Source organism: Anarrhichthys ocellatus, unplaced genomic scaffold (genome assembly GCF_004355925.1).
Source record: "Anarrhichthys ocellatus isolate YVR2014 unplaced genomic scaffold, GSC_Weel_1.0 scaffold33, whole genome shotgun sequence".
In the NCBI taxonomy this organism is placed as follows: Eukaryota; Metazoa; Chordata; class Actinopteri; order Perciformes; family Anarhichadidae; genus Anarrhichthys; species Anarrhichthys ocellatus.
Window position 1 is genome coordinate 200890 of NW_022280063.1, and position 22713 is coordinate 223602.

At 43.8% G+C, this 22713-nt stretch overlaps 2 protein-coding genes across 5 annotated transcripts; one reads left to right on the forward strand and one right to left on the reverse strand.

Moving 5' to 3' along the window:
• Window positions 1-1384: 1384 nt before the first annotated feature.
• On the reverse strand, window positions 1385-13414 carry pik3cg (phosphatidylinositol-4,5-bisphosphate 3-kinase, catalytic subunit gamma). The gene is made up of 24 exons (XM_031865827.1): window positions 13267-13414; window positions 11835-12054; window positions 11567-11738; window positions 11206-11474; window positions 9973-10059; window positions 9790-9890; window positions 9534-9703; window positions 9230-9417; window positions 8917-9024; window positions 8366-8453; window positions 7854-8280; window positions 7674-7772; window positions 7455-7590; window positions 6256-6321; window positions 5762-5905; window positions 5575-5656; window positions 5320-5423; window positions 5005-5151; window positions 4823-4913; window positions 4614-4744; window positions 3934-4045; window positions 3313-3470; window positions 3096-3177; window positions 1385-2841 (listed from the first exon to the last, which is right to left on the reverse strand). Exons 2-24 carry the CDS (start codon window positions 12045-12047, stop codon window positions 2642-2644), a joined length of 3375 nt encoding a protein of 1124 aa, XP_031721687.1. The 5' UTR covers window positions 12048-12054; window positions 13267-13414; the 3' UTR covers window positions 1385-2641.
• A 1796-nt stretch (window positions 13415-15210) lies between these two features.
• Window positions 15211-22317, forward strand: LOC116393338 (HMG box-containing protein 1-like). Of its 4 annotated transcripts, none has more exons than XM_031865573.1 (13): window positions 15211-15235; window positions 16295-16426; window positions 17125-17232; window positions 17312-17507; window positions 17637-17754; window positions 17976-18087; window positions 18268-18377; window positions 18643-18799; window positions 18882-19026; window positions 19121-19239; window positions 19402-19588; window positions 19764-19905; window positions 19996-22317. In XM_031865573.1, exons 2-13 carry the CDS (start codon window positions 16309-16311, stop codon window positions 20011-20013), a joined length of 1530 nt encoding a protein of 509 aa, XP_031721433.1. In that variant the 5' UTR covers window positions 15211-15235; window positions 16295-16308; the 3' UTR covers window positions 20014-22317. The 4 variants fall into 4 exon arrangements, with proteins under 4 accessions (XP_031721433.1, XP_031721434.1, XP_031721431.1 ...); XM_031865571.1 differs by lacking the exon at window positions 15211-15235 and adding an exon at window positions 15245-16188 and having other exon boundaries at window positions 19996-22316; XM_031865572.1 differs by lacking the exon at window positions 15211-15235 and adding an exon at window positions 15245-16188 and having other exon boundaries at window positions 16295-16399; window positions 19996-22316.
• Window positions 22318-22713: the final 396 nt, after the last annotated feature.

Consider the following 22713-nt stretch of genomic DNA (forward strand, 5'->3'; position numbering starts at 1 on the left):
AATTCAGTGTTACTCCCCAAAACGCATTAAGTGTACACATGAGACCGAAAAACGTGCTGAATGCATTTGCTAAACGTTTTTAAAGCTGTATTTGCAAACTCGCAGTCTTCTTCACAGCCCTATCACCGCAGCATGTTACGAGCTAAACAGGGATTTAACTCATGAAACCACTAGTCCATAGCACAAGTGGTCAGAAAACCCACCTTTAAGCTCCCATCTGACACTACAAATCAGTCACTGCCAGTAAGATGTAAGACTTTTCAGGAGATGATTTTTTTTCACTAAAAAAGCTGCACGCCAATGAGCTGGTTGAAAATGGTCTTATTAAAAGACACACAATATTTGGCGTCAGTCATTTCAGTTTAAAACAGAAAACATTGACCTTCAAAGTAAAAACTTCTTCATGTGTTTTTGAACTTCATCAACTTTGGATCTTTTTGTAGGTGTCTGTAGAGAGAAATGGAGAGAATAGAAAGAAGTTGCATTGATGACATTGCATACTTTTAATTTAACTGGAAATTTATTTCCCCCACTCATGTTTACTGCCATTACATCTATCTTACATTTACCATCTTACTCAATGTGTAAATGTGTTAATCCTTTGTATTACTGTTGTATTAAAATCCAGCAAAGTCATTTCATCGAGGCTGGTTTGAAAATGAAGCTGGCTTTCTTCATTTTTCAGATGCTACATGATTTTTGGGCCCTCAGAAGCATCATACAATAAAACACACACAAATGCATCTGCAACAATAAGAATGCAAAGGTAGCAAAGGGAGGAGAGGCTCTGCGATCCATTCACTTTTGGCTCGATTCACCCCCATCAGCTCCAGGATAAATTCCTTGCCGTGCTACAAAGCTTACATTTAGCAGAGTAACAGAGTGCAGAAAGAGGCCATGAAGCCAAGAGGAATGAAGAGGCTTATCTGTCTAATCCATTTAGTCCCTCAACACCCTGTACATCACAACATATACAGCAGTTAACAGCCGCAACACAGAGCGGCATGAAAGACACTTGTTCCTCGTGCAGTGCACTCACACACCCACTCGTACCTTTCCTGTTCAAACAGTGGTGGAAAAGAGGGGGAGAGGAAGAGGAGCCGGATGGAGAGGTGAATGGGAAACTGACAGGAAGGAGCGAGGGGGGATTGTGGGAATAGAGAAGAAGGAGGTGAGGAAAGGAGGCTCGATAGAGTCAAGTGTCGAAACGTGTAGCTCTAGGAGAAAGCTTGCGGTGTTCCGCCATCTTGTGGATAATGTAAATTATTACAGTTTATATTTCAAATAAAAGTGAGGGACAGAATCCTCCTTCCTATTGGAGGCATGTAAAGAGGGAAGTTATGAGCGAGAGGAAAGTACATTATGTGAATTATGGCATGCAAACTTGGTCAATTTGATTTGTGAAGGACAAAAACGCAGATTACATAACTTCAATAGTCTGATATCATTACAGAGACATTTTATTTCCAAATTCATTGATTGAAAAAAGTAACAGTCACAAAAGTCTTTAGTACAAAATCAAGGAATTTCATATTTTTCCAACACGTTTTTATGAAAGCTTTCTAACTGCTGATGTTTGTTGTAGCTTTCATCTCCAACTGGGAAATGATCCTATAAAATATAACCATAATCTGTGATGGTCAATACATCCCATAATTCATTTGTGGGTTTTTGTTTTACCTTGTCTGTTAACCCGCCCCAATCTTTGTTTGTCAGGACTCATTTCGACAAAAATATTGTTGCTTTCGGGCAACATTTGGCTTGTATGAGTGTTTACTTTGCTTGAAAATATGCTCTGGCAGAACAGTTTAAGACATAATAAGATCACACAGAGATTTTACAAGCCAGTGATCTTGTACAGAATTATTTTAACGTTGCACTGTCTTCATGTATTTCAAATATTCAAAATCATTGGTTGTAGACAAATAAAAAACAAATATGAGTTCCACCATCTTATAAGAAGAGACTACAGCACTGACCAGCATGTGCTAGGCTTCACCAACAGACCAGGATTTAGAGAGCCTTTAACAACAGTCTCCTACAGCAGCTATAAATTAGCATGATGAAATTGGACTTTTAATACATCATTTACATTTTGAATACTAAACATTTTTCTTCAATACTCAATCTACCAGACAGTGTAGCACTACCTCAGTGAGAATCCAATAAACAGTGTGACACGTACTGTGTTTTAAAATGAAAACAATGCGAAGGAAATGTGAGAGAAATGCTTTTCCTCAGCAGGAAATGACAACTAGAAACAGGAAGTAGTTTGAGTTTATAAAAGGATGAAAATAGCCGTGTAGAGATCCGATTCCTTACTCTGGTTTTGGTTGTTATTCTCAAAAGGCTTCTTATTATAGTGAACCTTTCCGTCTGAAATAACGCTGTGAGCGGGCAAAGACTTATGCAATGATTGTCATAGAGAAAGAACTCTCTGTAAATGTCATTGAGTTTGGTGTGAATGTTTGACTTGGTCTAAGCAGAGCAATGAAAACAGTCACTCTTGCAGAATTATTAGAATTACACTCAATTTAGCATGTATGCATCCTGTCTGCATACACTCAGCGTCACGGGTTCAAATCGGCTTGGCTTGATATGCCTGGAGGAAATCTTAACCTTTGCTTGTTAACACAGAGTCCTAAGTGGACCGTTTCTCCACACCTTGCTTGATCCCCAGCACCAGGTGAACAAACCAGTTGATCTGCACCATCCAGCCCTTTTCCCTGCAGATCTCTATCTGGTCCAGTAGGTGGCGCTGCGCCTCGTCCTCGCTGCGGCCGACGGTCAGCGCCTCGCGGATGTACTCGATGTCCTCCATGCTGGTCAGCTGGGGCATGCCTGTTTAAAATAAATACAATGAATAAGAGTCTCATCTTTTCAGGCACAAGTACGAGCATTTACCAGCAGCTCTGGTTATAGTTGTTCTGTCTTCTTTTAAATGAGTGACGGACAAAAACTAAAACTGGATGACTTAGTCAGCGAGTTTAAATACAAATCTTAACTGGGAGAGATTAATAATGGTAACAGAGTGGTGTTGTTCTGCTATGAAAAGGGCACAGAATCTTTGGGTGTTATAAGGAAGGAAGTCGTACCGGTCATCAGCATCATGGAGAAGAGGATGATGAGCAGGTTGGTGTGGTGCCGAAGGGCGAGGTAAGCCTTCACACACACGTCCTGAGACAGAGATAGAGGACGTTTAAATGCGTGCATGTTGTACACACGGACAAATGCATGCAGGAGATTGGACACCTCTGACGTTCTTGGGGTATTCACATGAAAACAAAACAAAAGAAATCCCTTTTGCTGCACCTGGAACTTCTGGAAGTGGGGGCTGCTTTTCTTTCCTGACGTTCCCATGACGTACAGGAAGTCTGGCGTGAGCACGAAGGGAACCCACTCCTTACTGATCCCCATGAAGCTCTTGTAATTCCCCAGGATGTGACCAAAGTCGATGTGGAAGAGATTCCCTGCAGGAACACAAAGGGGATTCGTTTTCAGTGCATTTATTTAGTTTGCAACACTGGGCTGGCTTTTTTTCTGGTTGGATAATTCTTAAACTTGAGAATATTTTTGCTGGTTTCTCGGATGTTACCGACCCCGACCTTTAACAAGATTTTTCAAAGTTTTACAAATGTTTACAGACAAAGGTTTGAATGAAATATACATTCTCACAATGATTTGAATATGGTTCTGATTTTCAGTTGTTATTGTGGATGTACTGCAAGTATTTGTGTGCATGTATGGGTCATATTTTCACTTATGAATACCTCTGACCAGAGAAATGTGCAGGTATAAATAAAATAAAATAAAATAAAATAAAATAAAATGAAATGAAATGAAATGAAATGAAATAAATGAAAAAATAAACACGTTTATATTTTTGAGTTTGTCCTAATGTCAGATGAAAGTACAGACATATGATGTCATTACCAGATTCAGTGATCATGATGTTGTCATTGTGGCGATCCCCAATACCCAGAACGTAGGTGGCCACGCAGTAGCCACCACAGGAATACAGGAACCTCTCCACAGCCTGCTGGAACTACAAAGAGAGAGAGAGAGAATGCCATCATACATCTCGGGCAATAACTGGGCCAGGGACCTAGAGGTTTGGTTGGTGGGCTTCAGGGAGGAAGGTTTCTGCTTTGAAATGTCACATTCAATAAGAATAGAATAGAATGCGGTCTGGTGGCGTGAACTCGACGACGCTCAGCTGTGCCAACGTCTGAAAATGTCTTCTTCCGTTAAATCTTCCACTGTACATGTGATGTAAATACTGTGTTAATGCATACTAGACAATAACCATCCTGCAGCGCAGTGTGGAGTCACCTTCCTTTATAATGAAAGCTAACAGATGAAACGTTGCAAAATAGATTCTCAAAAACAGAGCAGGGACATTTAGACACTTGGGGGTTGCAGGTCTCAAAGCAAAAATGTATTGTGTGAGTGTGTGAGTGTGTGTGTGTGTGTTGCGTTGACAGGAAAACCCCTTGTTGGTTGCTTCCTTCCTGTCTGTTGCACTGCCACTTCCTCTGACAGAGCAGCACCTGGATGCGTTTGGAGACTGGGTTTCTGTTTCTGATCAAAGTAAAGCTTGTTGTGGTATGCACCTTGTCCTCGCTGACACACTTGTCCCGCAGCCACTGGCATAGGATTTCATCTTTAAACGCCCCGGTGCTTCCCACGACACTCTGCTGGATGTTAGCGATGGTGGTGGCATCCTTCACGATCTCAATCATGCCTGCAATAAAGACAGATGGAAGGGAGTCTCAGACTGGCTGTAATAATCAACTCATTTGTTGTCCACTGAATATCTGACCTATTCTGTTTCCAGTGGAGATGCAGCCGTACGGCAGCAGACACAGATCCAGTGTTTCGGTCTCCCAGATGGACTCCATGATCAGCAGGATCTGAAGGGACACAAGAGAGAAGCTGAGTCTTTTCTTTTCTGATTTTCTTCTATGACACGCTGCGCTACAGAGGCCGCGCCACCGCTCTCACCTGCAGGATGAGCATGTCCTGTCGGAGGTCATCGCCGTCTTTGAAGATGATGCCGATGGGGTCTCTGGACAGAGTGGTGGGGTCGGCCCTTTTGAACTGCAGCCACAGCGGCTTCTTCTTGGATGCCATCACTTTGCACTGCTCGATCTGCATGTTCACAAGCAGTGCTTATGCTGCAGGTATTCACGTGTATTTGTTGCACTTGCAAAACTAGTTTCATATGTTGTTTTTTTATTGGTGTTCTTCTTGCAAACATCTTGGTTTTAGTTTGTATGGTTCTCTCTGTGTGTGTGTGTGTGTGTGTGTGTCTCTTACCATCAGGGCTCCAGCTCTCAGTCCAGGATCGTAAGGGACCCTGAAACTCTCCGGCAGACCGGACAACTGCAGAGTCTCCAGCCTCTGACGCAACTGGAACACCACTGACAAGCACACAACACACATGGCTTTAGCATCACAATTGTACTTAAGTACAGTACTTGATTAAATGTACTTAGTCACTCATTAATACCATGCTGTACTTGGTAACACCAGTGCTACCAGTGGAAAGGTTAGTCTGGAGCCCGGCCTCACCTTGTGGAGTGATGTCGTACTTGTCGGCGGACATGGCCTTCATCTCACGGGTGACTTTCTGCAGAGCCTCCGTCAACTCCACCTGTGGAGCGTCACTTCATCATGTCAGTAACTCAAAGAGCTGAACCGTGTTGTCCTTTCCGATCTACGCGACACCGTTTAAGGAGCCGTGTATTCATGGACTCACCTGCTTCCTGAAGTCCTGCAGCATGTCTTCACCACAGCCTCTGAGGTAGGCCTCCAGCAGGACAGCGTACCTCTGCTGGTAATGCATGGACTGGGCGATCTCACTGCGCAGGAACCAGAAGAGAAAATGACCAATACGCTTACTCTGCGGAGAGAAAAGCACAAAGAAAAGAGGCAAGACTCAGCTGTAAGTAGCATCAGGTGGAAAACAGAGACAATAACGCTACATGATTATTATTACATAAGTCTGTACAAATGTTAAAATTGCAATGTTGATGCTAAAAAACTGAATAATAAAATATTTGACAAAACCTTTCCATCGTTGGGAAAAAGACACAAACACACACATACAGACAGATGAATGGGCAGAGAGATAGTAACCACAGGAACACACACACACACACACACACACACACACACACACACACACACACACACACAAACATACATACACTGTAAGTGTGAGAAACAGACACAGATGTTGGTCCTGCTTACCCTCAGAGCTCTCTTCAGCAGGAACCTGACCAGGGCGCTGTCGTGGTACGGCTCAAACTTGACCGCCTGCAGGACACACACACACACACACACACACACACACACACACACACACACACACACACACACACACACACACAAACATTTCTAATGAATGCATCTAAAATGGCTTTTCAGGTTTCAGTGAACACACATGCAAACACTTTTTTAAATACACATACACTTGCAAACACACAGTAAGTTATTACTGATGTCATGTAAATCAAGGTAGCCCCACCCTGAAGCCTAGCCTGCTTTATGGTCTATTTGACTCTAAATGGACCATAATCTACTAAATGAACATCATGCTGTATTGAAGAAGACGTGAAACTAGAGATTGAGACCATAAACTCATGTTTACAATGTTTACTGAGGTAATAAATCAAGTGAGAAGTAGAGTCATTTTCTCATAGACTTCTATACAATCACACTTCTATACAACCAGAGGAGTCGCCCCCTGCTGGTCAGTAGAGAGAATGCAAGTTTAAGACGCTTCCGCATCGGCTTCACTCGGCAGAACCGGAGGTTGCCGCCTGGTTTTTACGTTACCTGAAGGCCATCGTAGTTCTCCGACACGCTTGGAAGGGAAAGGGTATTCAGTTGGTTGCAATCTGCAACCTCGCCGCTAGAGGCCACTAAATCCTACACACTGCTCCTTTAACAGATCGTGTTGATTGAGTGCGATGAGGCACAAAGTGGACGGTAGCAGTAAAAGGAAGTGCAGTGAAAACACGGAGCTCATTGTGCTCACACACAGGACGGCTATTCAAATGTTGACTGAAGGAAGCAGGGAGCGGATCAAAACTTCAGAGGTGTAGACCGACAGATAGTAGGGTCAGGTTTGTGGGGGCAGTGTGTGCGAATACATTTTGGAAAGACACCCTCCACTTATCACTAAAGCTCATGATACAGACAGAACACTGTGATGGTGAGAGTCATTTTCCTATCAGACCAAAAGGCCCTTTGTAGGCCTCAGCTCATAATTCATATGCAAACCTGACCACAGAGTCACTTTTGGAAACATGTCAGGAGACAAACATGCAGCGTGTATCCGCTGAGCTGCCTCTCCCCACCAGCTTGTAATACTGTGAATCAGGTGGAACAGGAAGAGGCACTTCGTCGGCGTGGAATAAGAAGAAGAAGAAACAGAACGGACTCACCTGGACAAGCTGCAGGAGGTATCTGAGCACATCGTCGTCCTCCAGAGTCTCCAGCTTCCTGACGGCCATGGAGCGAACCTGAGCGTCCGAGTAGTGGCAGTCCAGCAGCTGCATGGCCAGACCAACGTCCAGGCCGCTGAAGAGCACAAGGACAAGTGATCGGACACTGAAGCTGCTGAGGGCAAGATGCGTATTGTGGCGGCGTGAAGGCACGTTTACCTGCTGTCCCACGCGCTGCTGCGCTCCAACAGCCGGTGTGTCGCCAAAACGTCTTCCTGTCTCCCCCACCTGACTGAACCCAGGAGCTTTGGGTAGGCCCTGAAGATGATATCAAATTTATAGCAACAATGATCTAACATTTAGTAGCCCGTTTTTGTTGGAATAAAACAAAGAAAGTACCTGGGGTTGCGCATACACTCGTGCCTGAAGTGCCACAGCAGCTCCTTGTCCTCGGGGCTGAGCGGATGCAGGGGGTCGGTAGCCACGATGGCCGCAAACTGCTTCTTCAGGTGGTTGGGCATCTCCCTCTGACCGCGCTCGCCCCCCTCGGCCTCCTCGCCCCCGGCGCCACGGCCCGTGACATCGCGGCTCTTGGGCAGCACCACCGGGTAGCAGTACTTGTCCAGCAGGATGGCGACGGCCATGGCGGAGGCCTTGTCCGGGTTGGTGGCGGAGGTGAGCTTGTCCGCGTTGATGCTGCTGCTGCTCTCCTCGTTCTTCTCTGGCATTTTCCACATGTGGAGGATGAACTCGCCCTGGCGCAGCAGGGAGCGGTGGTCGATCAGCAGCAGGTTGACGTAGTACAGGAGGCGGCTCTTGGTCTTCCCTGAAAGACGGACGGACAGACGGATGCAAGACTCGCTCGGATTCAGAATGATACAGGAGGCAAACCAAATGTTAGAAGACCTTACCGTCATGGCTGCCAGTTCCTGCTGTATTATCCTGGTAGGCGGAGGCTCCCTTGGAGTTTGGCGTCAGGGGCTGCTTCCCACAAACCACCTGGGTGGGAAACATTACAGGACTGCGAATAGGCAGGAATGTGACGATACGATACGTATCACGATACAGGGGCTACGATTCAATATGTTACGATATATCGCAATACCGTATGCAATACGGACGGATAGACAACCCAAAAACATGTCTTCGGCCAAAAGAATTATATGAAAACCGATAAAATGTTTTTAAGAATGGATACAGTATCACAAAACATAATATCACGATACTCAATATTGTGTTACGCCCCTAAAAAAAAAAAAGCCCAGAAGAGCTGTAAGAGTTAGTAACGGAGTAAAAAGAAAAACAACTCAAACTAAGCTCTTTCATTCATCTCCACTAAATCATTGCATGAAGAAATTATTTTCCGGCCACAACGTATATATTTGGAAATTGATAAATGATTGTTGAAACAACCAATAAAGCTGTAAAGTTATCCCACCTGCCCTCCGAATTAAATGTTTACCTGGAGGTTGAGACGCGCTCCTTTGGGCAGGTCCTTGATCTTAATGTTAAACTCCAACCAGCAGTTCCACAGCACTTCTTCACTGAAGGTTTTAGAGGACGTCCTCTCCTGAGACAGTAAAGGCCGGGTTAAACTCTGCTGGCTCTGCCTCAAAACGTACTTACTCTCTCTTGTGTTTGTTGTCATATATTGGAGAGAAGGCAGAGATCTCTGTGACCATTATCTCCAAAACTCCAATAAAATGAAACCAAAAGTAAATATAGCTCATCAGATTATTTTGTTCTTTTTCTGCGTGCTTGAAAGTTTCCATCACCTGGGCTAAAAGCTGTTGGCCATGGAAGATGCTGGCTTCTATGAAGACAATGAACTCTGGGATTTTGGGGAGGGATGGGATGTCGATACCCAGCACCTTCACTCTGAACTTCCTGTTACAGTCCCACATAGAGATGGTGAACACCCGCTCATGGTCCTTCTCGTCGATGGTCAACTGCTCATGGGTACCTGACAAAGACAAGTTAGCAGGATAATTGCTACCTCTGTACCAGGTTGGCCATACCTCAATAAGTTACATCATCAAATACACAAACAACACAGCACATATTTTTTTGACTGACTACCTGCGACTCCGGTGCAGTCATCCACTTGTGCCCAGTCCTCCTTCTGGACCAGATCCAGGTCTGTGTCAGGGAGCGTCTCCAGAACCAGGTGGATTTCGTCCCCGTTCTTCAGACACTGACGGATCCAGTTGAAGGCCTGAAGCGGTTTATCCCCGTACAGGTACTCCTCCCTGTGCGAACATGTAAAACACCCCATATTAATTATGAACCAACTCTATGTATGAGTGGTTATGGTGCGTTTTAGCCTCTCGCATACCTTCCACACACACGTAGCACGAAGTCGGCCTCACACATGTTGTCAGGAATGCCCAGCAAAACTCTCTTATTTGACAACTTGGCGAAAAAGCTCACCAACACCTAAACAAGACGGGTGTTGTCAGGAATGTGTAACAGTGACACTGAAGGGAAGTGAATGGCGCTCACCACCGCACTCGTCTACCTGCGTCGGCGTGTCGTCGATGGACACCTTGACGGTCTGGCTGGCCGTGCTGATGTGGATCACCAACAGGATGTGAGCGTTGCTGACCTGACAGGAGGAACGAATGAACCGAGGACGAAAACAGTGAATTAATAAGACAACAGAGAAACACAAAGATTAAAGACAAGAGATTTCACTCTGCAAAAAGACAAAACAGCAAACAAACTGTCAGATTTGTTTGTGCCAAAGAGTTAGTTGATCTGAAAGGAAATGAAGTCACATGAAACATGTTGACAGATGTTTCACAGTAAACGATCAGTAAAACAAGATCAGTAACAGTCTGGGTGATGGGAAGGTGAGGTATCAAGTGTGTTTAAAACAGTGGTATGAGACTTTCCCACCAGATTATTGGCAACTTCCTCATGAGACCTGCATACTTCAGTGACATGTTTCAGAAACGTAGTGAACTAAATCTGCTGCGGTGGCTTTCAGACAGGCGCGCCAACCTTTAGGTGTGAAAAATTAAACCAATGCTGAAGGGCCTTAAACCTGCATTCTCTCTACTGACCAGCAGGGGGAGAATCCTCTGTCTGATTGTATAGAAGTCTATGAGAAAATGACCCTACTTCTCACTTGATTTACAAGGTAGCCCCGCCCTTGTGACTTGACAGGTCACTACCACGGCGTCAGTGTTTTCGTCACAAGTACTAACTGAGATGAGAAAGCAGATGTGAGGGTTTTTTTTTTCTTCAGTTGCCTCAATCCACAATTTCAAACAACGTTCAAAGCTGCAGGTCTTGGACAGCAAGCTAATTTTGAGAAAATCTGTTGATGAAAGCAATGACTACTGATGCATTTCACTGGAGACACTTCTTCTTAAAGGGCCAGTGTGTAGCATTTCGGGGGATCTATTGGCAGAAATGTAAGATAAAGTCAATAAGAATGTTTTCTTAACTAGATAATCACCTGGAAATAAGAATTGTTATTTCTACAGTAGCCCAGGGTGGTCAAACAGAACGGCTCTGCTCCTTTCGCGTTTTTGCGTCTGCCACACGGTAGAAATTTCAGTTAATCGCAATCTGCAACCTCACCGCTGGGTGGCGCCAAATCCTTCACACTGGCCCTTTAAATAGTAGTTCACATGTTCAAGCTTTGCATTACTTTCAGAAAATATTGCAAATGCATTCTATATAGGGCGTCACAGCGAAGAATATGTTTATGAGACGCTGAACTCAACCATGAACCTTCACACACCTTCACCTTGCTGAGCAGGTGCTCAGGCAGCGGCTTGCGGGTCACCCAGGGGTCCATGGAGTAGAGTTTAGCGTCGCGGTCGGACAGCTCGATGCGTCGCGGCGTCAGCAGCTTCCTGCGGGTGAACTCCAGCTCGTCGTCGTGCACGTTGCTCACATCGGTCACGTCGTAGCCGATCAGGTAGTTCAGGTAGCGCTGGTACTGCAGGGACTCGTCTGAGGGCTGCGGACGGGGGACCAGCTGGATCCGGCCCACGTCCTTCTTCAGGGCTTTAAAAAAAAACAAAAAAACAGACGAGTTTGACATCATCGCCACGGAATAACTCAGGTTTGCGACTGTACAGTCAGTCGGAGAATGGTACCTCTCCAGTAGCGGATGCAGTCCAGCGTCTGGAACACCTGGTGCTTATCGTAGATCTCACACACGTTGCCTTTCTTCTGGTAGAGCAGGATGCAGTGGTCGGGGGAAAACCGCTGGTAGAAGTCAGGGCAGAGGTTTAAAGTCACCGCCTTCAGCCACACCTGAGCTTTCACCTGCGGGAAACGGAATATGGCACAGAATATTTCTTATTCTAACATCGGCAATGGAACAATCCACAGTGTTGACGATGAATCAGGAGTTCAGGTGACCTGCTCCACCGTCCAGTTTCCGGCGACCTCCAGCGGCAGAGTGTCGGGGCCGCTTCGGCCGTGTGCCGCAGTGGGCAGGAAGAACTCCACAGTGATCTGATCCATGGAGGTGCAGGAGGACGACGAGATGGCTTTCTTTCTTCTCCTCCTCCGGGTCTCTTCTCGCAGGACTTTGGGCTCTTCGTCGCTCACCTGGGTCTGCTGCCCGTCCATCGCCTAGCTGGTGGGGGACAGACAGAAGACTCTCATGCCGCGATCCTCTATTCATCTCATCTTGCTTTAGTTAGTAGCAATAGGGCCAGTAATGCTAATTCACCACCGGATATATTAATAAGTATTGATAAGAAAGATGGATATCTGTAATACCAGCCACGTATCTATCAGGGAAGACTGAGCTATGACCTCTGACCTTTGGGGCGCTATTCATTTCATGTTTGAAAGTCTTGTTTAGATGATGAGAAAACACTCCTGCTTCTTCCAAATGAACAATAAATAAATAAATGAATAAACTGCAGGAAGGTGAGGATTATTGTCTCTATTAATACATTATTTTTTACAATCGTTTTGTTTATAAAATGTCAGGAAACTATTTTTTTAAATGTCTAAAACCCAAAGACATTCAGTTGGATATCATATAAAACAAAGACCAGCAGCCACTCCTCACACTTTGAGATGCTGCAGAGTGATTGGTTCTTTTCCTTAGACATGACTCAGCACAATGAATGGATTTAAAAATAGTTGACCGCTCATTTAATGTCCACCTCCTTGTTGTTTAACCGAGTAGATCACAGACTTTAACACTGAGACACAGAGAGCAACAGGTGATGTACGGAGATATGGACCGGGATGTGAGCCAAGTAAACAAGTGAAATGTCACTATTTTCTCCATCTTGACTTTGAAATCTATGATGCGCTTATTACCTTTTCATGTTCCTTCAGAGAAAAGGGCGGTGATGGTATGTTTGGTAGTGGATTATATGTTTGACTATGCAAGAATGAATTAATAACTATCAATAAAAACTAAAAAGGTTATTGACTGATACTGTCCCAAAGCAAAGCACTGCTTCTTATTTCTTATTGTCTTATTTCTTTTCTTAACAAACTCTCAGTTGACAGACATATGTGAAGTCACAGGATGAAATGTAGTTTCCCTTCTGCTTCTTTTAACACCAGCAGAGGAAGCTTTAAAAAGCAGGAAGCAAACCTCGACACAGCATGGATGTAACTGTACAGTGACAGACGGTCATAAACGGTATTGTGTGTCCGCAATTTAAAAGGACAGGCGCAACGCTGCAGGAGAGTAAATGAAACGTTTGAAAGCACTCACAGCGGACCTGGTTCGACTTTGGGGAATGTAACGGTACAGCTACCATAATAATCGGAAGCAGAGGCTTACATTTTTTAAAAACAAAAACACGTTTTTATGACTCACCAACGGACGGTGAAGCAGACGGCAACGAAACCCGGCGCTTTGCGGTGAAGATTCGGCATTTATGCTCCACGAAGAGACCTATAACCAGAGTAAAATATGTTTAGAAGTTGAGAAAGTTCGGCAAAGTCCGCTGCGCGTCTACTCAGGAAAGTTGTCAAGCTTATAGGCTGACAGAAACGAGACTTCCGGCTTTTCTCTTCAAAATAATAACACAAACAATAATTCTTATGGAGGGATGAAATGCAGACTATTGTTTTGTAATATATATTATCTTTCGTAAGTTAGTCTTGAAAAGTATTTAAAAGAATGAATGGAACTGTTCAAAGTTATAGAAGAAATTAATTTGTTCTCGTTTTAAATCGAAAGGCAGTTGGGCCAGTGTAAAAGTCAGTACTGAAATCAGTACTGAAATGACATATTCATTCAATATGTCATTTGCGCAAGTCCATAGTGTTGTATACGTGAACATTTGTATTGTACAACCAGGTAACATCAAAACTGATCGAAACTAAATTACTATATTATATTAAGAGTTTTCATGTCCGTCATGATTTCATGAAGACTTGAGAGTGTTCACTGCCCTCCTGTGGCCACACTGTGGAACTTCATCAATACAATAAACAATAAAATAATAATAATATGATATAATATAATATAATATACAATAACTATTGTAATGACTGATATTATTATTATGATCATTAGCAATAATAATAATACAATAAGGGTAGCTGTAATAATAATACATATTAAATAAACTAAATAAATACATAATGTATAATTGTATACTCTGGCCACTAGAAAACAATTAACATGATTACTATATATAATGATCTGTAATTTCTGTTTATACATTTCAGATTTACTTTGAGGATTATTAATTAAAATTAATTTTGATGTTAGTATTAATCGATTTATTTCGAAAGGATTGACCAGAAGTGTTGCTATGCAATCGTGTCCAGCTTGACATGGGCCGCTTTGATGCAGTTCCTAACAGTGACCACTGGAGGGCAGTGAACACTCGCCATTCTACATCATGTCAAGTGTCTTCTCCACCAGCGTCAAGGCAGACACGTTGCGCGTGATCTGCGGAGCAGAAAACTGCTAACACAACTCTAAACTCCAACTGGGACCATCTCTATTACACCCAGCATTATTCAGTGCCCTGTTTATATTTTTAACTGTTACTAATGCTATGTATTTCGTGAGTACTTGTTATAACAAAGTATGTTTTACCTGAGTAAGGTTACTACTTCCCCTCTGTCTAAATGAGAGGACGCCTATGATTATGGCTTCACCCTTCACCCTGCCTGCAGCAGTGAAACATGTATAATTACACTAAAAGTTAGGTATGAAAATTGCGCTGAAGTCTATTTGTCTGCTACATTTGTTTTTTTCCTCACGTTTTTCATGTTTGCAGCCCGTCTCTTCGTCACACATCAGCACCTCATAGCTTGTAGACTGAAATGTGAATATTGGACTTTTTTCTTGTTTATTAAAAAAAACAAAACTATTTTATATGTACATATTTTTTGTAATAAATAAACACACACAGTAGACATAAAGGACATAGTCCGACTACATAAAATAACAAAAAGAAAGAGGGGATTCATAACTAGAACTGAGCCAGAACTATGGCTATTAGATTATTTTTACTTTGTGAGACATGAATATAATAATTTCTACATAACTTGTTGTCTCAAAGTCTAATTCCAGCGTTTGAAATACGGCCATTCTCATGATAAGAGATCAGATGTATTTCATTCGTCACTTTCGGTTTGGCCATCTTTCTTTACTTTAACCCAGCCGATGTTTATTGTTGTGGCGATAACAGTGCAGAGAACGAGCTGTACTGAACCGACCAATGAGGATGAGGGAAGCAGCGGATTGACATCCGGTCTGGCCAATAAGACCGCTGGGGACAGAGTGTTTATACCCGCCCCCTCACCCGTACAAGGCGACTGTTTGGGTGAGTGAAGTTAACTTCATTGAAATCATTTGTGGGTTTTAAAGCGTTGAATTTGAGAAGTAACGACGCCATTTGAATGATTTCCCCCAAAACTTGGCACGCGAGCAGTAACGTGGAACTGACAGCGTGTATTTTTCTCCTTTAATACAGTTTCTCTGCGCTCTCTGTGGAGCTTCATTGTTGACGGCAGTTTTGTTCTAACTGCATTTTGCGCAACAGAATGGCTCGACCATTTAAACGTATTGAAACGTATTTCTTTTATTCGCACCCTGAATATCACTGGGCTCGTTTATGTGGCTGGTGAAACACGGACGCTGAAGCTTTTTTTAATCGTTTTCGTCGACGTAACTTCAAATTTTTCAACGGCACTTTTTGTTTCGCGACAACAAGAAAACGGAGCTTATTTTGAAGTTTATCGTCGCGTGAGAACGTGGACAGCACGTATTTAGTAACGGTCCATAATATTCAGTGTGTCTTAGCTGCTTTATTTTCGTGTTGTTTTGTTACTTATTGAGAACTACATAGTTCAAACGTATTATCGCTTCCCTTCTCCCCATTGAATGAATGGGCTTTTAGGTGCGCATGCGTGAAGGATCTCAAAGTTTATAAACAAGAGGGGAGTCACATGACGAGATTGTTGTGAAATAGATATGACCAGAACACGCTCTTATCGTGTTTACGTGTTCGAAACGGAATATGTCAACGTGTTATGGACAATACTATCCAACACACAGACACCTGGTCAACACACTGGAGCTTTGAGAACGTGTGTCGGTGTATTATTAGGTAACCAGCTCTGTGTTACCTCACGTCACCTCATGTCTCCTTACGTCACCCCAACCCCAGCCTATACGTTACGGCTCATTGGAGGATCAAGTTCCTGTGCACGCGTGCGTTAGTGGGTGCTCATGGGAGTCCAGTAATGCAGATGCCAGTAATGTTTAGCTTTACCTGTACGATTATATTTTCAACCAACAATATATTTACTATATTTAATTTGATAATTTACATAACATAAATAAAATAAAAAATATCACGCTAATGAAGTGACCGTTTCAGTTCCCGCGGACGCGATGGTCTGGGAGGTGGTGACCCCCGCAGTGCTGTCCGGTGACCCCAAACGTCAGAGCGCGCGGCCTTCTGAGCCTGAGGGCGAACCCGCAGGTAACCCCGGAGCGGCGCGCTGCGCAGGTAACGCGCATGTCTGCGCTGTGTAATTAATGACGCAGCGCTCTTAGAGGGGTAACGCCCCTGATTTAGTATTTCACTTCATGAAGCTGTGGGACTCTCAAGAGACCTCCTGTCTGTAACACAGGCATGCCATTAATATGTGGAGTGACTCTGATGACATCATTAGAAGTTTTTTATTTTTTACAAAACTTTGGAAAGTTTCCCCAGAGCAACAGAAGACAGTATAGAGCTCAGTAAACAGACTTTATAACTTCCAACCAGCCAGGCTAAGCTCTGAAATTGCAAAAGCTGTTGTTTGCCATCCTTGTTATTATATTCTAATAATTATAAATAGGTGATGACTTACTAATTATATGATTAATATATGAAGAAGAAGAATAGACTAATATTATCTTGGGAATAGATTCTGAAAACACACTATTTTAATTGATTGGCCTTGAGTTTTCATGAGGTGATTTTTTTTAAATGTTATCCATCTACTGTGTTTCACCTTTTTTTTTTTTTTTGCTCAGTTAATCCAAATGTCTATACAATATGTAATAGATGGTAGTAATAGTTTTTCTGAAGGACATGTTCATCTATGATCAAATGTATTTATTTATTTATTAATCAAATTGATAAATGCTGTGCAATTTAAACATGGTACATCCTGTAACTGAAGTGTGCTCCCTACGCTGTTTGTCTGGTGTTACCTTCAGAGGTGATGATGGATGCAGATGGCGACCAGTCACATGACCTGCTGCACTGTGAGGAACGCCTCTCGTCCTCACCCGGCTTCCCCACCAGCGACAGTTACATGGAATACGGTACATAAGACACGAGCATGGGGAATATATATATTTTTTCTTTTTTCAATCAAACACTTCATTTGTTTCCTCCTCCTAGACGACCTCCCAGACCTGCAGGAGGTCCGGGAGGAGGCGGAGCTAGCGGCGCCACCTGTCTACCAGGTGGACGCGAGCCTGTCGCACCAGGAGCGGCGTGCGTGCGCTCGGCCTCCAGACACACACTGGCTGACACAGCTGGCTCATATCGCCACCGGACCTCAGAGCCCTCTGCTGCGAGAGCCTCCCGGCAGCAGGTAGCTAACGCAACCACGTCCTGAAACACGAACGCTGCCGAGCACAAGCGGGAATACATCAGAGAACGCATGGTTGTAATGCGCTGCAGTGAGCCTCCATTCCACTCATGAGCCTTGTGTCATTTTCAGCTCCTCTCCGGCCTTGCACTCCAGCACCAGCAGCAATCTACATTCCTACGCCCGGCCTCCCTCCCGTCTCCCCCCGTCGCACCCCAGAGGTCACGGCAGGGAACGCCGGCGCACCAGGGTAGAGCTCATGTTCACCCGCTCCATCATTAATCACTGTCACCGACACAATTTCTGAAGAAGAAATTAAAAACAAAACAAAAAAAATGCATTTTTTATTATATTTTAGATAGTGAAACTGACTTGACTCATCGGGGCAACAATGTTGTGGTGTTTGCATAAACTCTTTGGCCGCTGTTAGATTCCTGAGTCGTGCCTGACAGACGCTCCATGTTTCCACAGAAGAGCAGTGAATGTGGTTCTGCTGTGTCGACCAGATCCTCTCTGTCTGATAATGAAGACATGGGCTGGAGCTTCTCCTGTCCGCCCACGGCCTGGCACTGCTTTCTCAAAGGTAGGCACACACACACACACACACACACACACACACACACACACACACACACACACACACACACACACACACTCTTGCTGCTATCTCACTTTTTCTTCCGCTCTGCTCGAAAGACATAAATGTGAGATTGTATTGGAGCCTATGGTTCATATCTCAGAGCGGCTTTTCATCTGTCACCAGGCACCAATCTGCGTTTCCACCGTGGCTCCAACGTGGAGTGGCAGGACGTGGAGGACCTGGACTCGGCCGAGGAGAACTCTGGGGACGAGGAGCGGTCCGGGTCTCTGAAGGTACATCGTGTGAGACGCTGCACTTTACTTTCACTTTGTCAGTGTAGAGTCAGTGTTAATGTGCTGTATTTTTAACAGCAGCAGCAGCAGGTACAATGTAAAACATGCAGCATTTCACCTCTACCGATGGCTCCATACAGTAGTCTATTGGCTATTGGCTATAAAACACACACAGAGCCTGGTTGTATCGGGGTAGCTGTACTTCTTCATCGTCTCGTTTTGTAATTGTACGCAATGAGTCAAAGTGCTGCTCGCTCTTTTGCAGAGTTATGGCTCCGAGGGTCTGCAGCTGGTGGAGCATTCAGAGACTGTGCTGTCTGGTCAGGCTGTCCTTCAGCTGACCTTTGACCCCGGCGCATTCGGGCACGCCGCCATGACCGCCCGGTGCCACCTCGACCACCCCTTCTACGTCAAAAAGAAAGGTAGGAGCGACGGCAAGAGACAAACACTGCGGCCGTTTTATTAAGCAACGCTCTTTACACACTGCGCCTTGCTTTCCGTCAGGCTGGTCGTCATTTCACCCGAGCTTGACCGTGGTGCGTTATGGGATACCGTGCTATGAGATGGAGGTGGGAGACGTGTGCCTCCCCCCGGGACACAGAGACGCCAAACACACCGACGACTCGCTGGTCTTCGACACATTCAGGAGGTAAAAGTGTTCTAAGCCCAAAGCAGCAAAAGGCCCATCAGCAGGTGAGCATGTCCAAGTGAAACACCTGTTTTTACACGCGTGTCTTCCCCAGTTATGATTTCACTCCTCGGGACTCCTCTGCGGTTTACGTGCTGAGCAGCATGGCGAGGCGGCGGCGTGCATCGAAGTCCAGCGGGGGAGCCGTTTCCCCAGAGAGAGACCCGTCACAAGGTACTGCGCCTCGTGCCTCCTGTTCACAGATACTGAGAACAGGCAGCGTTCCCTTTGCGAAAATACAAAAATGCACCGTACTAAAACACTCATGTGAGAAAGAGGATGCATTTCATAAAAGAGAAAAAAAAGCAAACTTGTGGATCTGCTTTAAACCTGCAGACGGTTCCGGTCACGCCCGCTCTCCTCATCAAAAGCCAACCAAAAGCCAGCAAGCTGCCGCCGCGGCAGGAAGCAGCAGCAACAACGCCACGCCCACTAAGTGCAAGCGGCCAATGAACGCCTTCATGCTGTTCGCCAAGAAGTTCAGGGTGGAGTACACACAGATGTACCCGGGGAAGGACAACAGGTCGGTGCGCCCTTTGTGTGTGTGTGTGTGTGTGTGTGTGTGTGCGTGTGTGTGTGTGCGTGTGTGTGTGTGTGTGCGCGCGTGTGTGTGTGTGTGTGTGTGTGTGTGTGCACTGCGGAGCTGCTGTGCCAATGTTTAGTCGTAAGGTTGTGTGTGTGTGTGTGTGTGTGTGCAGAGCGATCAGCGTCCTCCTCGGGGAGCGGTGGAAGAAAATGCGAAGTGAGGACCGACGGACGTTCACCGTGCAGGCCAAAGTCCTCGCAGACGAACAGAAAAGACTCAACCCAGACTGCTGGAAACGCAAACGAACCAACTCTGTAAGGACTCACACACACGTCACACACTCACACTCTGCTTAATCCAGTGTTTTATACTGCTGTCTTAATTTCTCCTCTGTGTCCCAACAGGGCTGTCAGGGAAATTAAGGCTGCAGACAGGAAGACAGAACAGTCTGTAGGAAAACACACACACACACACACACACACACACACACAGAGAAGTAACAAGGAAAAGAGATACTTTTTGTAGACATTTTGAGGCGCTCTCAACGAACGCCTCTCCCTTCCTCTTGCTTTTAAAAGGTGCTGAATGTACAAAATATTATTTCAAAGTGGCATCGCTTATTATGCGTCTAAAGTAATTCTAAGAAGCTATGAAACATTTTAATGCTACAGCGCACTGCGGCGTCTCCCTCCTGAGACGACATTTTTCCCCAAACGCAATAACAAAGCAGCTCAACCGGAGTTCATCTCCACCACTTATTACCATATGTGTGAGTAAGCCAATAACGGAGAGAGATGCTCATCACATGCTTGAAACAGGTGGAAGTTGTGGCGCTGTAGCATTTTAGGTGATGTAGACGATGTAGCTATTTTCCCAAAATTATATACAAAGAAATATATTTAAGTATTTTCTTGCCTGTATTACTTGCATTTGCACTCAGTATATTGCACAAGACTACATATTATAACCTTGCTTTTGGTGTAATTTATCATGTCACGTTTAGTTATTAAACAAATTGTATGCCATAAATTCTCAAATAGTGGCCCAGGAGTTTTATTTAAGTCCAACTTAAAATAATAATCTCGAAGATTTTCCTTTAAATGCATATCTGTTAAGTCCCTATTTGTCACCGAATGAGGTGATGAAAGCTGTGGGCGGAGCTAAATCAATGGACCCGCTCTTCAACTCTCTTTTGTGGTGAAGCAGCATCCTGTTAGTCTTTCTCCAGGTGTCTCTCTGCTAGCCGAACAAATGAAAACACAGCTGCGATTACCGCTAACTGCCATAGGTGTCGCCAAAGAGACCGGAATGAAGATCTACGAGATTGCAACTTTAGGAGAGACTCTGGCCTTTTATATGTTAAGGTTAACTTCTAAAGTTTATAACAATTTTATCAACCATATTTTACAGTAAGAAGCTTCTCAGTTTTCCAAACATTAAAACAATGTGCAGCGGTTCAGGGAGGCAGAATTCTTTCACTCTGCAAAGGCTTTTATTTTGAAAAAGGAAAGGAGTGTTGAGTTTCAACAGTTTTCTTGAGACAGAATGAATGCAGTGCTGCATTTTCCATGACAGTCATTGTAATATATGTACTAGCAATAACTACTTTTTTTATTTTTGTTTTATGGCTTTCATGTGAGAATTTACGGTCGTTAATATGTATATGTCACAAAAGATATAAAATGGGTATGTTACAGTCATTACACCACAGGCAGCAGGACGAGGCCAAGATTTGATTCGTCAGCCATCACCTCCACACCGGCGACGTGTCCTCCGTTCTAACATCTCTATGTGCCATAACACAATGTCTCCTCATCAAAGTAACGGTGTATTCCTGTATAATCACAGAGACATTAATACAGCTGAGGCTTGATGGAGCTTCAAGACGGCTTCCACTGGAGATCATTTCATTCAGTGTTTGTCTGGTTCAAAGCAAGAAAAAAAACATGGTTTCTTTGGCCCCGCCCCTTTGAGTTTGTTTATCTTCTCCAATGAGTTTTGATGGCTTTAATAAATGTCAAAAATAGGAATAGATTATAAAACAACAGGGTAGTGTGCACACTGAGAGAATCCTAAACATTTTGTGACGAGACAGATGAGACGTGGGACAAAAAAGTTGTCGCGGCCATTAACTAGTAATTTTACATGATCAGAAATCAGTAAGAATATATCTTTTTATTCAGGTTATTGTGTTTCCATGCACCATGGAGTCCTAATAAATAGCACATTTGGCTCAGATGATGGAGGTCTAGAGGTTTTATTTATTTTTTTTATCTTCGTGCAGTTTGAGTTTGAAACAAAGACAGCTGTTGTAATAACAAATATAAAACAGCGTCTGCGATGTGATACTATCTTAAGTACTGATTGCATGGAAACAAAACTACTGCGAACATGAACATCATGCAGAAAGCTTGAGCCAGTGTGGGTACTCATAACCTCACTGCATAACGAGGTTTATTCTTAATGCACTATATACACTTTATCTCACGTGACTGCTACAGTATAATATGTGACAAACATTAATATCATTATATAGAAATGCATATATTTTTGGTTTTGACTTAATCCTTGTTAACCGTTCATGGTTGTGCATTGATTATTAGTTTGTCTTTACTATCGTGTCACGTACAGGTTGATCAGGGGAGACCATGCAACACACTGTATTATAATATGAATAAAAGCATGATCAACCTGTGTCTGTGTGTGTTTGAGACTTTAATAAAATGAAAAGATAAGTTTGGGTCTAAACAAGAACATTTTATTGATTTCTCCCTCCCGGAAAAAGAAACAAATTCAAAATCATAAACAGGGTTGGTGTTGCTATTTACATACTGCACCAGTGTATGGCTGGAGATAAAGGTATAGACATTAAGCTGCTACTGTGATCATAATGATACAAAGAGATAACATTCCATTAAAACTATAAACATCATCAATATTTCCAGGCTACAATTATCAAATAGAATCCACACAGTTATACTGTATAATGTGTAAATGACTAGAAAATCACTTTCTTTTATATAGTAAAATAGAAAATATATAGAGGTACAGTATAAACATACAGTAATTTGGCCTTTTTGATTCAGGGATATTTACACAGAAAGAGTTCGGACACATTACAG

Coding starts and splice junctions, on each gene's coding strand:
- pik3cg (XM_031865827.1), bottom strand. CDS start 12,047: ATGGACGGGCAGCAGACCCAGGTGAGCGACGAAGAGCCCAAAGTCCTG. Junction 4,745..4,822: donor CTCCACTGGAAACAGAATAG/GTCAGATATTCA, acceptor TCTTTATTGCAG/GCATGATTGAGATCGTGAAG. Junction 2,842..3,095: donor CTCCATGATGCTGATGACCG/GTACGACTTCCT, acceptor TATTTTAAACAG/GCATGCCCCAGCTGACCAGC.
- LOC116393338 (XM_031865571.1), top strand. CDS start 16,158: ATGCAGATGCCAGTAATGTTTAGCTTTACCT. Junction 16,189..16,294: donor AGTAATGTTTAGCTTTACCT/GTACGATTATAT, acceptor TGACCGTTTCAG/TTCCCGCGGACGCGATGGTC. Junction 18,378..18,642: donor AGCGGTCCGGGTCTCTGAAG/GTACATCGTGTG, acceptor GCTCTTTTGCAG/AGTTATGGCTCCGAGGGTCT.